The 17,980-nt window shown below is 45.1% G+C and overlaps 1 protein-coding gene across 1 annotated transcript in view; it reads right to left on the bottom strand.

Annotated features, from left to right (window-relative positions):
- Positions 1 to 233: 233 nt before the first annotated feature.
- kcnh4b (potassium voltage-gated channel, subfamily H (eag-related), member 4b) overlaps positions 234 to 17,980 on the bottom strand; it is a 188,330-nt gene continuing 170,583 nt past the window's right edge. The window contains exons 15-16 of the mRNA XM_085966463.1: positions 7,795 to 7,871; positions 234 to 3,071 (exon numbers count right to left, since the gene is read on the bottom strand). Of these exons, the coding sequence (XP_085822589.1) occupies positions 2,064 to 3,071; positions 7,795 to 7,871 (1,085 nt within the window). The 3' untranslated portion in view covers positions 234 to 2,063. The remainder of the gene's footprint in view (positions 3,072 to 7,794; positions 7,872 to 17,980) is intronic.

Raw genomic sequence — 17,980 nt, 5'->3', positions numbered from 1 at the left:
ATTTGAGTGTGAGATTTAAACTGTGGCAGACAGGAGATGCATGCTAGCTGTTTCCTTTTGTTTAATAATACTAGTTGAAAGATAGTTCGAGAAAATTCAATTGGGAATGTTCTGTATTGCAAATTATTGCATTACATCCTTTTCCCCAATGGCAGCCATTGCAATGTTATGGTGCGGGCTGTTCTTGGAAATTAGCCTCCTTATAAACTAGCCTAAAATGACAACACAGCCCCTTTAACCCAGTGAGCACTGACTTTATTTTGCACTTTGACAACATTAACAGAATTCCTTTGTTTTATAGCAACAAGAATGCTATTCTGTAAATTAATATGAATGTAAAATAACCAACACAAAGGAAATGTATTTAACAAGATAGAAATGTAGGGTACTTAACCTTCTGTATATAGCAAAAAACACTACTTGGACTTCAAAGGGTTTTATGTAAAGATAACTTTGTGTAGAATACAATTTTCAGAGGTTTAAGCGAGAAATCTCGCAAATATATTAACATGCAAGTAGAATGATGACATTGAGACAATGTACTGTTTCATCCCTGCAGTCTGGAGGGAAGGATCCTATGCCCCTTACATTTACAGTAGGTGAACATAACGCAAATAAAACACACTGGGTACAGATTAAAAATACATTATAATTTACATTCAACTGTCGTCTTTATCATGAAAGAGAGTTTTGCATTGTTCCCCCTTCAGTGCTTAATATCTTTCAAAGCAATTCCATCCTGATTGTTCACATTCTGTTCATATCAACTGGGTAAACAGAAAATGTCACTTGTCTCATTTGGTTTAAAAGTGGAGTCTGACTATATAGAGTAATTCCCATGGGACAATGTGCTGAGCCAGGGTTTCTGGATTACCAGGCATTAAATAGACACCGACATTCCTCTGTCGTCCCACCCTGGGTTCTTGGATCCAGTCAGACCATCTGTGAGGTATTCTCCATTCCTCAGCGGCAATGGGCAGGGTCCAGCTGGTCTGTCTATAATGGCAGCATGCATCTGAATGGCAGCTAATGTGGAAACCAGTTGAACCAACCTGAACTGAACCTGACTGTGGTATGGGTTTATACATGGGAAATACATTATCCAGGTTTTAATTGTTATGTAGGTTTAAAAAAAGATAATGTAAGTCCGCCTGAGATTTACACTTTCCTGATTTAGCTTGGGGTTTGCTCACCCCTTTCAGAAAGGTTTTTATGTTGGATTCAACATGTGTGACTCCTGCTGTTTCATTTAGTGTCTCCTTTCTACCATCCAGCACCATTCACGAATCAAGACAAGCTGGTGGCTTGTTCTCAATCCTCTCCCAACATTGCTCTGTAACTAACCAGCCAGCAAGGGCAGCTTGGGCTGAGTTGTCCTCCTATGTTATCTCCCTCCCTGTGGGTAAGTGGCTCACCATACTTTGGCACCTCCTCTGGCTGCCCGATTGCAACAGGGTGCTGACCCATTCCCTACTGCTCCATTAGACAGTACACTGGTACAACAATGCACTGTGGCACCAGTTCACCTTCAAACACCATTTTTAAGTTAACAGTCTTATATAGATCTTTCTGGCTGCAAGAACCGTCAGAGATTGGAACAAACTAATTCCTTCAGCTGCAGTCAGTTGACCTATTCTGTAAATTAAACTGTGACTAATTTCTCAGATTGTATTAACTCTGTAAAGTGCTTTCTGATCCAAATGCTGATTACTTTCATCAATGGTCTCATGGTGTATTTTATTTTTACGTAGGCCTTGGAAGGAGGCAGAATGAGTCACAATTTGTCTCTCCCAGTTCTTTGCACCTGTCTTTGAATTCCACTACTTTCAAATCAGATCTTGGTGAACACAGCCCCGATTAAATTGTTATATGCCCAAGGAAAGCTAGCCCTGAAACTGGACAACCCATGAGCCAAGGTAATCATTTTAGTATTCACTTCCCTAAATGTGCCATTTGTTTAATAGATAAAAGTAACACACAATTAAGGAAATTTAGTCCAGCCCATGAGGCTCCTTTGCTGTGTATTATCTGGGTCTCTGAATCAATACTGAATCCTCTTGATCTCATGACGTACATTCATCACTTGTACCCCTAGGGTTCAGACCCATCAGATCCTCCATAGAGCTCAAGCCAGCAACAGCAGAGGTTGGGAAACACTGATTGGAGCTTGGCGAACCAAAGATGGAGTGGCTGGAATTGGGAATTACTGAGAAGGACTGACCAATGTTTAGAGAGGTGGTTTCAGACTGATAATGCGTTGGGATGATTGAAATAAGTGGGCTGGCGGCTGGAGAGATTGGGACCGAATGCACAGAGTTTGAAGAGTTGTGAACAGTCTGCTTGGAGCTTGAAGTTCTCAAAATAGATCGATCCGGGCTTGCAGTGATCAGAGGAGAGTTGTTAGGACTTGGAGATCGACATAGAGAGTGACAAGGGCTTGGAGAGGTTGAAAGACTGAGATTTTGTGGCACTGATGTAGGCCGCCCAGGTTTGGGAGAGGAAGCGACGGAGCAACCACCGTTCACAGAAAATGAAGCTGACCGAGCAGTGTTTGGAGAGCCTGCCACAGATTGAGTAGGATCTCGATTTGCGTTTGTATGCTGTACTGGGCTCTTTCTCTGATCGCCCAGAGGTATTTGATAATGAAATGATGTCACAGGACTGGAGACTGTATGGTAACATTCCACCATTGGATGGTGAAGTTCCACATCTGCTGTCCTTTGGCACGATACTGTTGCCCTCACAGAGCTCCCCGGATAGCATGCTGTGGTTGAAGGGTTGCTGAAATTCCAGGAGCTGGGAGCTCTCGCGCTTTGGCCAAGCTGAGCTCCAGAAATTGGCCCAGGCTGTACATGTAGAGCAGATGGCTGTAAAGCATATGAGTATCTTGCTTGCCATTCATTCCCATTGCTGTTGACAGAAGGAGTTGATGAAGAAACCATGGAGACACCATATGGGGAGTAGGTCAGTGTCGGGGTGTACTGGTGAGCAGGCAATTGCCTTTGAAGAAGGTGCATCATATGATGAAGCTCCTTGGCAAGCTGGGATACCTCCTGATTCAGATTATTCATCTGGAAATAAATGGACAAGTCATGTTCTGAGCCGCCGTATGATTTTCATTGCATTTATTTCAAAGATTGCATTGTAATTCCTGCGGTAATAGATGTTATTGAAATATTAATGTAGGTTTAGGTTAACAAAATCCCAAAGTAAAATTAAACTAGGCTAGCGGATCTCCCGTGACGGAAAGGCAGGACTAAATGAATTTGCCTCCGAGTGCACTGGGAATGCTGGAGGTCTAAGTACAGGTTAGGGGACTTGCAGCTTGTGGAGCTTTTGAAGCTCCATCTAGTGGCAAAGTATGCAGCTGCAGGCATAATGGTGTTGCACAGAATGGTGTTGCACAAATACACAACAAATTCAATACATTATAGATGATAGGCCACCATATCAACCAATTCTTGTACGCTTTTATTTGCTTTCTTCATATTCTCACCCTTGACTTTCGCCAAGAGGCTGACTGCCACTGTCCTCCAGCTGGGATGATTGGAAAACATGGACGTTTTCAGCAATACCATAGATGTTGCTCTGAGATTAGTTGTGCGGGGAAAAGATTCAAGTGCAGCGAGCCATATGATGTCATTCACACCTCTTCCCCCAGGGTACATGGCCTCATTACTTGAGTGATTCGACTTTTTTGGCCAGAACAACAAGTGGTAAATTAGAACTAGCAACACAGTCAGATCAGCGTCGGGTTCAACTGTGATGTCCCTTCTAGTCAAATAGCCTGACGATACTCACTGTCTAGGCTTAGGCACTAATAACAGCCCGCTGAGGGTGGTTCACAGAATCACAGAAACCCCACAGTGCAGATAGAGGCCATTTCGGCCCATCGAGCCTGCACCGACACATATCCCATCCGATCCCCGTAACCCCACGTATTTAATCCCCCTAACACTAAGGGTCAATTTATCATAGCCAATCATCCTAACCCGCACATCTTTGGACTGTGGGAGGAAACCGGAGCACCCGGAGGAAACCCACGCAAACACGGGGAGAATGTGCAAACACCACACAGACAGTCACCCGAGGCCGGATTCGAACCCGGGTCCCTCGCGCTGTGAGGCAACAGTGCTAACCACTATGCCACCGTGCTAACCACTATGCCAGGTTAGTACCTGTGAGACTGTCCCACAGCAGGAAGTGAATATCTTCAGGGGAGGAGCAGAGAAAATTGGCAAGAAAAGGATAATAATACTGGAACATTTAATGACATTTCATATAAAACAGATTTCTTTTTTGGTAGCAACTAAACAGCAGAGATAGTGTCCAAAGAAACTTCTGGGAATAATCTCCTCCCTACTCACAAATTAGAATACGTTGAGCTTCTACTTTCCCCGTATAGTTGTAGAATTCAGTCAGGACATGCTCTGCTGTGTAAATCTGCTAATGATTTCTCCACAGGACTTCATCTGTAAAGCTGCTATCAAACAAGTGGAAACCATCAAGTTTTCCACTTGTTTTCATTGTGTGGGTGAATTTGTTAAATGTAATTAGAGCAGTAATCCAGGTGCTGGAGGAATGCGATTCACTTAAGTTTATCATCTTTTTCCCTTTAAGGCATTCTGGGGGAAAAGTTTGGTTGCTTTGCAAAGCAACTAGCGCCCGGGCACAGCGCTACCAACCCCTCCCGTGAAATTCAGCGGTCTTCGGTAGCGCCCCCTGACTTACCGCCGGATGCTATGTCCGACGGGGTCGGGGGGGGCCTAACTGCGGCCGGGGCGGCGCTATTTAAACGCGAGGTGCCGGGTGGCCATTTTTGTTGCTGGCCGCCTGCCAGCACCTACCTCTGCTGCCCCCCCCCTCGTGGAGTGCCGGCTGCGCTCCATGAGCCCGGCAGTTCTCTTGAGTGCTGGGCTCTTTTGCCAGCATTCCGATTCCCAGTGGCTCAACTGGGTCCTGGGTCGCGCTGCGCAAGGCCCCTCCCCTTTAAGAAGGGGAGGAAGGCCTGCAATACCGCGGCACATAGCGCCGTGATATTCCCTTGCAGTGCCCAAGAGGGAGGTGGGGCGCTACCTTCCCTCTTGGGGCGCTACCACTCAATTTCGGCCAAGGGGGCGCTAATTTTTCTGGGGCGCTAAAAGCGCAGTTAGCGCCCCAAAGGGGGTGCGACTCAATTTTCCCCCCTCTGACCTTTCATGCTACCATGGGTGAGCATCACTGTGGGGGAAATACTGACTGAGTGCCTCATCACATTCTGCAAAATAACTGCCTGTGCAAGTGGGGCTTCTTACACCATGCTCTTGAAGGTGAAGGATAAAGGCTCCCCCGTTAGCTTAGCGAATTCATCTAGTGGAGCAGCTGAGCCATACAGACCAGGAAGGCCCTAAGATTGATCCCCAGTCTGTGACGAGCTAACTGATCTCAACCAAGCAAACAGCAGGGACTGCTACAATTTTGCCTTAGCACCCTTCACCTGGGGAGGAGAAAAGCAGCCACCCTGATGACTGTGACCCCTGTTGGAATTGTATGAATATCAGGTGAAGACAGGATCAGGATCAGGATCGGGCTCAACTGTGATATCCCCTGGTGGAATAGCCTTCCGACTCTCACAATGTATGCTCAAAAATAAATAATGCCTGGGCAAGGTAGTAGAGAGTGATTAGTCCCTGTGGAACTGTATTCAACAAGGAGTCAATGCCTTTGGAAGTAAATTGGCAAGAAAAGGATAATATATATTTTTTTTTTTTAAAAAGAGGAATAACAATATTGGAAAATGGAACCAGTTTTTACTTTGCACCCAATATCTATATTAACCATTCTTGGATCAAGCATGGTTCAACCTAGATGCAATGACAGACTTGTTCTGCACTATACCTCAGCCTTGACCCAGCCTCAGAATAGAGTTCTGATGAAAGATCATCGACCTGAAATTTTAACTCTGTTTCTCTCTCCATAGATGTTGCCTGACCTGATTTAACTTGATGTCCACACACAAAACACAAACACATTTGTGTGTGCGATTTCCTGCAGGGATCAGTGGATAGCAATCAGGAGTGGGAACCCTGGACTAAGCTACATTTTACATCATATTTAATTAAAAAATAATTTCACTTCTTTCTAAAATGCAATTCCTCCTTTTAGAGCTTCAATTCCCATGTGAGAAATGGTAAAGTAATCTACCAGAACTCCACCAATTTGGCTTGAGCTAGCAGGTATAAGATGGATGAGAGAAACCCACAGTGTTTCACCCTTAGGCGTTGTGAGGTGTTCCCTATAGCCTTTCATGTCACAGCTCTGAACTGGAATCCAGGAATGTCTGGTGTTGGTGAAACCTATCTATCCAGTCAACAGTTTCCCCATGTTTGCTGATAATTTCAGGAACGAAGCGTTGGTTTTTACATCTTCCATAAATGAGTTGACACTGACGTATACTCTACAGCACCAAGCATATGTGGACCATGTGGCCTTTACCCAATATGATCTATGAAATGGTGCAATTCGTCGATGATGCAAACTCCTCAGTGGTAGGATGTAGACTTGCTGCCACAATTCCTCAAAAGGTGGGCTCAAAAGGTGGGCTCGCCATAATCTCAGCCATGTCTTCAGGAGAGACAGCGGGGGCGATTTTGTTAATGGGGGCGTGTTGGAGGCGGGACAGCTGCTTGGCCAAACCCACGCTATTTTCCCTTGATTGACCTTGTTAAGCCCGCCCAGTGGGCTTAGCAGGCCAATTAAGGGAAAGCCAGTTGCAGAGAAAGTCAGCGTTTGACGTTTCATCTGTCAAAAATTTTTGACAGATGAATTGTCATTGTTTGACAGCTCTGTGAATCTGTCAAACACTGACATTCTCTGTAGTTTGATGAGGGCTTGACTTCAAGACCTCATCAAATTTCTTTCTTTTACAGAAATGAGATGGTTGTTGCATCTGAGAATGCAGCGGCCATCTGTCATCTCCAACACGGAGGTCCGAGACTCTCCGCAAACACACCGACTGAAGCCTGCAGGAAGAAACAAAGGTAAGTACACTTTTTCTAACACTTTGCACTTCCCTCAGATACTCACCTCTACACTCTTGCACCTATCACTTACCTTCACACCACACTTTTGCACCCGACCCCCAGTACTCACCTCGCTGAGCTGGCGGGTTTTGGTGCCTTCGGGAAACCCGCACTTATGAGGGCAAAAAGGGGATAATCCTATTTTCTGCCTGTTAACAGGCAGTTAATAGGCTTTTATCCCTTCCCGCCTCCAAGGAGACGGGACCTGGCGCGGGATGGCTTTCCGCCTCCTGGGAAGATGGCATGGAGGCGGGTTGGGCACCCGCCCCCAAATTCTGCCATTTTTCCGGCAGTCCCGCCTCCATACCCACCTCCCCAGTGAGTGGAGGCTAGATGCTGCATCCACAAGATGAGAGAACAATCAGAGGAGTTCTCATGAGTAACTATTATCCACCTGTTGCAGCAGCAAGATCCTCATCCATTTGGAACTCATGAGTTACTGTTCTTTTACATCTAATGAATAAACTCTATCTTCCTGTAGTCAGTGAATTATCCTCTGTATAAAGACCTTCCCACTCAAGGACTCAGACCTCAAAGAATAACCTGTATTTTAAAGGTTTGGTCTATTTAAAAACATTTTAAATTTTCATACAGTGCAACTAGAAGTAGCATGAGACTCAGTATTGGGGGCACTAAGTGTCCGGTTTCAAATGGCACATTGAACAACCGAGTACAGACAATTCAGCTGTGATAAAATCAGAATGACATAAGAAGAGTTCTCCACATACTTTACCTCCTGGTTAAGTCGGCAGATGTTCTGTTTTATTTCCTGTGCTTCAGCTGTCGCAGCTGGATTCGCCTGAGATACAGCTGTCATCAAAAAAAGACATTTTGTCATTAAAATGGGGACAAAGAGAAAGAATTAGCGAAGGTGACCGAGGAGGCTGGCAGATGTAGCATGGTTGTCTGCAAGAGAACTTGAGATCATCTATTTTAACTTTTGAAATTTTTTGGGGTGAATTTCCAGTTTGGTGTGTTTGTTTTTACAGAAAAAGAAAGTTATGTGATGGTGGCTGAATTGGTCACAAACGCACCATCGCTGGCGCACGTTACTAGGTTCTAAATAACCCCACATGCCATTGTCCCAATTAATTATACTTCAACTATTTGGAAGTAATTAATTTAAAGTAATTGATTAGGTTCACTTTATCCGAATGATTTCAAAAGGAGTACACATTTTGAAATGACAGTGGGCCCCCAATGTCACCAGGATCGGGTCCATCCACGCCAGAATGCCCGATCATGAAGGTGTACACCGTGTCGGTGGCGAAAGAGACGGAACTGGCTAAGGTTCTGGCGGATGACGTCATCCCCACAGTTCTGCCTCTTTCTGTGACAGCCGCACAGAAGGAGGCAGACACGAGAAGCGCCTGCCTCCACTTCTAGTGGAATTTTGTAAGATTTAACAAAAGGGGGCAGAGACCCAGCATAACCAGGGCTTGCCCACCCAGATAATGCTGCTGGAATGCTGCCAGTGCCACAGAACTCCAGGTCTCTGGAAACCAATGGCTGGAATACTAAAAAATAAATGCACAGAAATCATGGCTGATGATATTTCAAAGCATAATGGGCTAGAAATTCGTTATAGCCTAGGAATGGGCAGTGTTTAGACTAAAAATGGTGAATTAGCGCCAGGTGAAAATCGTCTAGACTACACACGAAATTTGTCCTCACTCCTCATTAAAATGATTGCAGTCATAAATCTAGTCTAAAAACCGAAGCACATTGATGTTACACTGAAAAGATGGACCAATATCAGGTGTACTCTAAACGCAAGTAATGATTGCCACAGGCTTTTTTCACTGCTTAAAGGGGAGGCCCATTGATGCTGCAGCACCTCCTTCTCAGCAATGTTGGCTGTGCAGCTGCCTCAACAACCATAAGGAGGAGGACAAGGAGAAGGAGCACTTATTTACAAATCCTGATGGCAGATTGCTGCCCCAGGGAGAGAGCCCGCAGGTTTTTCCACGAAGCTTTGGCGGCATTGGTTTTAGCAGTGGAGAGGTGGTGGCCAGTCCTGTATCCACAAATTGGCAGGAGACTCTCGCCACAAGTCTGCCGTACTATGTGGAGGGAGGTGGCACACCACATCATGGACAGCACTGTGGTCCCAGGACCCACACCCAGTGCAGGAATAACTTTACCAAGCTCACATGGATGGGCAGGGTGAGTGAAGGCTTCAACAAATGCTACATATCACCATCTGTACCACAAGCTTCACACACTGTTCAATGCACCACACCCCCAGCACTCAGCCACCAACAATCTCTACCTACCAACACTCACATCCACATCTCACACCTTACACACAATGACAGCTATTCAACTATGGCAGGCACAAAGGTCATTAGTTATTAGAATTCATGTGATATGTGTGATATGTTTATGCATAAATTTTTATTAGAGTTTGGAATATTTTGTGGTCTCTCATTTCACCTTTGCACCCAGGAGGACGCTGTGATATGGCATGACACAGGGATGGTATGATGGGGATGTGGTGAGCAACGGGGATCTGGGGTTTCATTCATTCAAATCGGAGTCTGATGAGCCGGTCACGGACGGCCCGTCTGGAAACTTGATTGTCCAGCTGCCTCCTCCCTCCCTCCTGTTCCACGTCATCTTCCTCCACCTCGTCTTCTGCCTCATCATCTTCCTCCTCCCTCTGTGCACATGTTCCCGTCTTCCTCGTTGCCTCTGCTCCCTCCGCCGTAGATCCTGGAGGGTGAGGTGGACTACCAGTACAGCCCCCATGACTTTTAGCAAGTGTTGTAGGTTGAATCTTTCAAGAAGAAATTTTACACTTGTCTACTTGCCGCAACACTCCTGATACGAAAGAACCTTCAAATCACTAAATAAAACTGTTACAGTATCAGAAACTAACACACAGACACTGAAACTTCATTAATCTGACAGGTGCGAGTGATTGGGGCTGATCCCTTTAAATAACGTCCCTGGAGCCGGCTTCCTGGTGCTGCACGCCAGCTCTCCCTGTCAGTGTTTACTCCAGGCAGTGAGGTAAGTGGTGAGAAGCAATTTGGCAGATTGGGTGTTCAGTGAGCGTTGCACACTCACTGACATCACAATCTCCATGGCGTTGAGGTCAGTGCTATGGGGGGTCCCGATTTGGCGTGTGGCGCTGGATTTGACAGGAGCTGTCGTTACAGCTTTCAATGCCACATTAGCACCATCTACTGGCACTAACAGACAGCACTAAGGGGACAAATTTTCCCCCCAATGTACTTGTATAAGATAAGACCTGCTATTTTAATGACTTTTTTTAATGTCTCTACTAAAATCTATTATGTTCACCAGCAACTTACTCAACAGTAATTTTTTGGGCTAAACTACTGGAAAAATAAGTTTCAATGTAATTTGCCTAGTCATATCTAGGAGTTCGGAAGGGAAGACTCACAGATACAAGTTTTGTGAGGTGTTGCTGGAGTATTGCTTTAGGTTTTGGTGAAAAATGCAACTTAAGATTTAAGGAGGAATAATTACCCAGCCAAGGACTAGAGTACTGCTTTCTTATCAAATTCAGATGTTGATCAAATATAAAGGCTGCCAGTAATTCCGGCCACAGCGCATTGGACTCTCTACCTAAATGCTGTGGATAGTAGACAAGTGTTACCAGTTATCAGTCTGCTCACCAGAGGGGGCACCTTGTGGCTCCATATTCAGAGGAGGAAATTCTATCAATACATATTGCCTGCTAACAGATTGCAGAGTCACATCAACACGGATGTTTCTGTCTATCATCACCAGCGGGAAGATTTAATAACAGAGGGGACAATGGAAGCAAAATGTAATGAATGTGATTCCCAACAGGGTAAGTTCCTAATTTCAGCTCGACTGTCTGGAGGAGGTGTAGAATGGAGTGAAGGTGTCAAGCATGGGAAGGAAACCTTGAGGACAAGACAGCCTGAAAGGTTCTCATTATTCACCTGGCAGTTACTGTATTAAAGTACTAGCCAGTCAAGCATATGAGAGAGAAGGGAATAGAGGGTTATGCTTAGATGAGGAAGGATGGGAGAAGGATCGACTGGAGCATAAACGCCGGCATGGACTGGTTGGATTGAATAGCCTGTTTCTGTGCTATATATTCTATGTAATTCTTTGCAATTGTCAGAGCGGTGGGAAAAGTCCTTCCTGCCTTTTTGATGAAGGTGTGAAGTGTTTTTTTTTTATTCGTTTATGGGATGTGGGCATTGCTGGCAAGGCCAGTATTTATTGCCCATCCCTAATTGCCCTTCAGAAGGTGGTGGTGAGCCGCCTTCTTGAACCGCTGCAGTCCATGTGGTGAAGGTACTCCCACAGTGCTGTTAGGTAGGGATTTTGACCCAGCGACGATGAAGGATCAGCGATATACTTCTAAGTCACGATGGTGTGTGACTTGGAGGGGAGCTTGGAGGTGATGCTGTTCCCATGCGCTTGCTGCCCTTGTCCTTCTAGGTGGAAGAGGTCGCGGGTTTGGGAAGTGCTACCGAAGAAGCCTTGGCGAGTTGCTGCAGTGCATCTTGTAGATGGTACACACTGCAGCCACGGTACGCCGGTGGTGGAGGGAGTGAATGTTTAAGGTGGTGGATGGGGTGCTAATCAAGTGGGCTACTTTGTCCTGGATGGTGTCGAGTTTCCTGAGTGTTGATGGAGCTGCACTCATCCAGGCAAATGGAGAGTATTCCATCACGCTCCTTACTTGTGCCTTGTAGATGGTGGAAAGGCTTTGGGGAGTCAGGAGGTGAGACACTCATCGCAGAATACCTAGCGCCTCTGATCTGCTCTGGTTGCCACAGTATTTATGTGGCTGGTCCAGTTAAGTTTCTGGTTAATGTTGACCCCCAGGATGTTGATGGTGGGGGATTCGGCGATGGTAATGCCGTTGAATGTCAAATGGAGGTGGTTAGACTCTTGCTTGTTGGAGATAATCATTGCCTGGCACTTCTGTGGCGTGAATGTTACCTGCCACTTATCAGCCCAAGCCTGAATGTCGTCCAGGTCTTGTTGCATGCGGGCATGGACTGCTTCATTATCTGAGGAGTTGTGAATGGCGCTGAACACTGTGCAGTCATCAGCGAACATCCCCATTTCTGACCTTATGTTGGCGGGAACGCCATTGATGAAGCAGGTGAAGATGGTTGGGACTAGGACACTGCCCTGAGGAACTCCTGCAGCGATATCCTGGGGCTGCAATGATTGACCTTTAACCACCACAGCCATCTTCGTTTGTGCTAGGTATGACTCCAGCCAGTGCAGCGTTTCCCCCTCCCCCGATTCCCATTGACTTCAGTTTTACTAGGGCTCCTTGCTGCCACACTCGGTCAAATGCTGCCTTGATGTCAAGGGCAGTCACTCTCACCTTACTTCTGGAATTCAGCTCCTTTGTCCATGTTTGGACCAAGGCTGTAATGAGGTTGGGAGCAGAGTGGTCTTGGCAGAACCCAAACTGGGCATCAGTGAGCAGATTATTGGTGAGTAAGTACCGCTTGATAGCCCTGTCGATGACACCTTCCAACACTTTGCTGATGATTGAGAGTAGATTGATGGGGCGGTAATTGGGCGGGTTGGATTTGTCCTGCTTTTTGTGGACAGGATATACCTGGGCAGTTTTCCACATTGTTGGATAGATGCCAGTGTTGTAGTTGTACTGGAACAGCTTGGCTAGAGGCGCAGCTAGTTCTGGAGCACAAGTCTTCAGCACGATAGCCGGGATGTTGTATAGCCTTTGCTGTATCCAGTGCACTCAGCCATTTCTTGATATCACGTGATTGAATCGAATTGCTGAAGACTGGCTCCTGTGATGGTGGGGACCTCGGGAGGAGGCAGATATGGATCATCCACTCGGCCCTTCTGGCTGAAGATGGTTGCAAAACGCTTCAGCCTTGTCTTTTGCACTCACGTACTGAGCTCCACCATCACTGAGGATGGGGATATTCATGGAGCCTCCTCCTCCCGTTAGTTGTTTAATGGTCCACCACCATTCACGACTGAATGTGGCAGAACTTCAGAGCTTTGATCTGATCCGTTGATTGTGGGATCGCTTAGCCTTGTCTATAGCATGCTGGTGCTGGTGTAAAGGAGCTAAAGAAAGCTACAGCAACCATCAGTAAATGGGTGGCTTGGTCTATTTCAGATTTTGTTCCCATTTTGGGCCTGAATTTCCGATCGGAGGCTTCCAGCGTGCGGATGCCTCCGATCGGAAAAAATCTACACACTTATCTGCTGGATCTGTAGGTCCCGAGGCTTGCGATCCTGGGCCTCTGCTCTACGAAATGCGCAGAGGCCCAGGTATCCCAGGGGCACATGTGATTCGCCAGCGCCCCTGGGATCACGTGGGCCATGGGGAACCAATCAAAGAAGGGAATCCCCCTTCACACTTTTGACAGGTCTCTACGCACAGATCTGTCAAAAGTAAAAATGGGGATCACATTTAAAAACAGTTAAACATTAAATAGGTGATTTAAAAAAATGTATTTAATGTTAGTTAAAATAACATTAAATTAAACATTTATCAATAATTCTTTAAGTTTTTTATGGTGCTAAAAATAAGTTACCTCTTTAAAAAGTATTTAAAAATTATAAATGAGTGAAAATGTTTTATTTTTTATTTTTTTTAAACTCTTATGTTGGTAAAAGCAGGCAGGCGAAAGATTTTTAAAGGTTTTCAGCGGGCGGAGGTTGTGCAGAGGCCCTTCTCCAGGGCAGGCGGATGATCTGTCAAGAGGATTCTCGACAGATCGCAAGTGTCGGGTTTTGGTGCACGCGCTTCGCATGCCTGAACCCGGCACTTGCGAGGCCCCTATTGTGCGTAGACACCTCGTACGCACCCGTGGGGGTCGGAAAATCCGGTCCTTTATTTTTGTCAAATACGGCTTTCAGAAATATTGTAATGTAGAAGCTAAAAGCCTCAAGGGGAGTAAAACATTGAAGATCAGTCACCACCGGATCAGTTACATGTTGGATGGTACATTATTCCTCTAATCTTTTGTTTTCTTCCTCCCATTTTTATGCTAATAGCATTTAAATTGTTTTTGTACTCTAAGATTGGGCTCGTGCATATGAGACAAATGAATGGATTTGTTTAATTCCTGGAACATTAAGCACAAGAAACACAGTGTAAAGTGACAGGCATTGTACTTTACACGAATCCTTTGAGTACAATAGTGACCGCCTTCAGAAAACAATAAGATTTGCTTTCTCGCTACAAATAATAAAAATCATAAATAAATCATGTTGTGTTATCATTTTCTTCCAACCATTAGATTTTATATTCACAGCACTATATAAATCAGCTCAGCGGCAATTTATACCGTGAGGCCTGAACGCTTGAGAAGCCAATCGTGTCATCATACTCATCAGTTATTGCTGTAATTTGATGATGTCATAGCAACAGTGTTACTAAGCAAATAAGCTGCAACTTATCGTTTGTGTGTCATATTAACTGTTGCTAAACTGGAATTGATTATTTACATGTCCTGCAAATGATTCCATACTGACTGAATCTTAATTGTTTGGATGGATGATGTAAATAAATGAATAATGGCCTGCACTGTGCCCTGGAATGGAGGATAAAGACATAAACATAAGAACATAAGAAATAGGCACAGGAGTCGGCCATTTGGCCCTTCAACCCTGCTCCACCATTCAGTAAGATCATGGCTGATCTACCTCCCCGCACTATCCCCATATTCCTTAATTCTCTTCGTTCGCAATAGTTTAATCGACATCTGTCTTGAATATACTCAACGACTGAGCCTCCACAGCCCTCTGAGGTAGAGAATTCCAAAGATTCACCACCCTTTGAGTGAAGAAATTTCTCCTCATCTCAGTCCTTATTCTGTGACTGTGACTCCGTGTTCTAGATTCTCCAGCCAGGGGAAAAAAATTCCCAGCAGTAACCCTGTCAAGCCCCTTAAGAATTTTATATGTTTCAATTAGATCACCGCTTATTCTTCTAAACTCTAAGGCCGAGTCTACTCAATCTCTCCTCATAGGGCAATCCTCTCATCCCATGAACCAGTCTAGTGAACCTTCGCTGCACTCCCTCTAAGACAAGTATGTCTTTCCTTAGGTAAGGAGACCAGAACTGTACACAGTACTCCAGATGTGGCCTCACCAATGCCCTGTATAATTGGAGTAAGTCTTCTTTACTCTTATACTCTAATCCCTTTTTAACAAAAGCTAACATACCATTTGCTTTCCTAATTGCTTGCTGTACCTGCATGTTAACGTTCTGTGATTCATGGACAAGGACACCCAGGTCCCTCTGAGTGCAAACATTTCCCAGTCTCTCACCATTCAAAAAATATTCTGTTTTTTTGTTTTTCCTACCAAAGTGGATAACTTCACACTTCCCCACGTTGTAAACAACAACATCTTGCATTTATATAGCACCACTAACATAGTAAAATGCCCCAAGGTGCTTCACAGAAGCGTAATCAGAGAGGTTGTTTCCCCTGGCTGGAGTGTCTAGAACTAGGGGGCATAGTCTCAGGATAAGGGTTAAGACTGAGATGAGGAATTTCTTCACTCAGAAGGTTGTGAATCTTTGGAATTCTCTGCCCTAGAGGGCTGTGAATGCTGAGTCTTTGAGTATATCCAAGGCTGAGATAGATAGATTTTTGGACTCTAGGGGAATCAAGGGATATGGAGATCGAGCGGGAAAGTGGCGTTGAGGTTGATGATCAGCCATGATCTTATTGAATGGCAGAGCAGGCTCGAGGTGCCATATGGCCAACTGCTGCTCTTACTTCTTATGTTCTTAAAAATTAGGGCAGGTGACCAAAAGCTTGGTCAAAGAGATAGATTTTAAGGAGGGTCTTAAAGGAGGAGAGAGATGTAGTCAGTCCGAGCCACTATTTTGTTTTTCTGTTTCTTTTGCAGCTTTCAAAAATTACTGAGGTCAGACAGTAGCATGAAACTCTCAATTGGAAGATAGGAGCAGGAGTAGGCCATTCGGCCCCTCGAGACTGTTCCGCCATTTAATGAGATCATGGCTGATCATCCAAATTCAGTACCCTGTCCCTACTTTCTCCCCATATCCCTTGATCCCTTTAGCCTTAAGGCATATATCTAACTCCTTCTTGAATATAGAAACATAGAATTGTGCTGAAGTGGATGACTTTTATTTGATGCCCTGATGAGGGTATCGTTAATCAGCCCTCATTATCTTCAGTCAATCTGCAAGTTCAGCTTACCAGAATGCTGCATTTCAATTGCCAGGATCAAATTAAATGATACATACTTTTACTACCCTGATAGCTTAATGGGTGTAGCTCCTAAGCACAGAGATAGCAAGGCCATTGGTTTGTTTCCCTGGTCTGTGCTGATCAGATGTGAGCAGGGCTGCTACAATTGGCTGTGTCCTGGGATAGCGAAGAGACAAGTAAGCCAGGGTTCCTGCTCTTGGCTGCTAACCAGTGACCCGTATTGGAAAGCATACCAGTGTGGACTTCCAAGCCCCTCCACCTCTTTGATGTTGACACTGAGCGAAAATGATACCCTGCGCATGCAGGAAATGTTACGTGCGCAGTGCTGCACTGCACTATGCTCCCCTGGGTGGGAGAATTATTCTCTCATTAAAAGGGTTTCATACCAGGTGTTAAAAGTTCCCAGGAGGTCCAATGGGCACCCTTAAAGTGAGACTTTGGACTAGCGTTATCCGACACCAGGTGCAAACTCAAAAGACATTACTGCACTTGTTCAACATTTCAAAACGCTGTGGAATATGCCCACCTCCAATTCTCTTTCACCTACCAGTCAATTATCTTCAAGGAAAGCTGTGGGCTCCAAATAATTTCTGCTTCATACACACAGCTCTCTTCCACTATCTGCTTCCCAGCACTAATTACATTTATCACTTCGACTAGAGACTGCTAACAAGTTTCAAACTGAATGCTTCGTTCTGACTGAGGAGACATCCATTCTTGCAGAGAATTAACAGCCTAGAGGTCATTAGCATTTCTTTTTGTCACAATGTCTCGCTCTTTGTTGAGATTATACACACATTTAGAAATTCTGTGTATTGCAAGTTCATTTTTGCTCATTAAAGACAGGGACATTTTTCCTCTGGCTGCCCAGTGCAGCGGAATAGTAAACAGCTTCTTCATGAATGCATTTATCATAGAATCATCGAATGTTACAGCACAGGAGGAGGCCATTCGGCCAATTTTGCCTCTGCTGGCTCTTTGAAAGAGTTATCCAATTAGTGCCACTCGCCTGCTCTTTCCCCATAGCTATGCAAATTTTTCCTTTTCAAGTGTACTCTAAGTAAACTTGGGGTCATCCAAAACTCGGTTGCCCGTGTCCTAACTCGCACCGAGTCCCGTTCACCCATCACCCCTGTGCTCACTGACCTACATTGGCTCCCGGTTAAGCAACGCCTCGATTTTAAAATTCTCAGCCTTGTTTTCAAATCCTTCCGTGGCCTCGCCCCTCCCTATCTCTAATCTCTTCCAGTCACACAACCAACCCCCCCCCACCCCCCGAGATATCTACACTCCTCTAATTCTGGCCTCTTGAGCATCCCTGATTTTAATTGCTCAACCATTGGTGGCCGTGCCTTCAGTTACCAAGGCCCTAAGCTCTTGAATTCCCTCCCTAAACCTCTCCGCCTCTCTACCTCTCTTTCCTCCTTTAAGATGCTCCTTAAATCCTACCTCTTTGGCCAAGCTTCGGTCATCTGCCCTTATTTCTTCTTATGTGGCTCGGGGTCAAATTTTGTTGTGAAGCGCCTTGGGACGTTTTACTACGTTAAAGGCGCTGTATAAATACAAGTTGTTGTTATTGTTGTTGTTGTATATATCCAATTCCCTTTTGAAAGTTATTATTGAATCTGCTTCCACCACCCTTTCAGACAGCGCATTCCAGTTCATAACTCGCTGTGCAAAATAAATTCCCCTCATTTACGCCTCTGGTTCCTTTGC

This window comes from Somniosus microcephalus, chromosome 24 (assembly GCF_052327205.1).
Source record: "Somniosus microcephalus isolate GS21.2 chromosome 24, FLI_Smic_1.0, whole genome shotgun sequence".
NCBI classification, from domain to species: Eukaryota; Metazoa; Chordata; class Chondrichthyes; order Squaliformes; family Somniosidae; genus Somniosus; species Somniosus microcephalus.
Note: the sequence above shows the minus strand (reverse complement) of the source record. Positions and strands in the feature narration are given on the sequence as shown.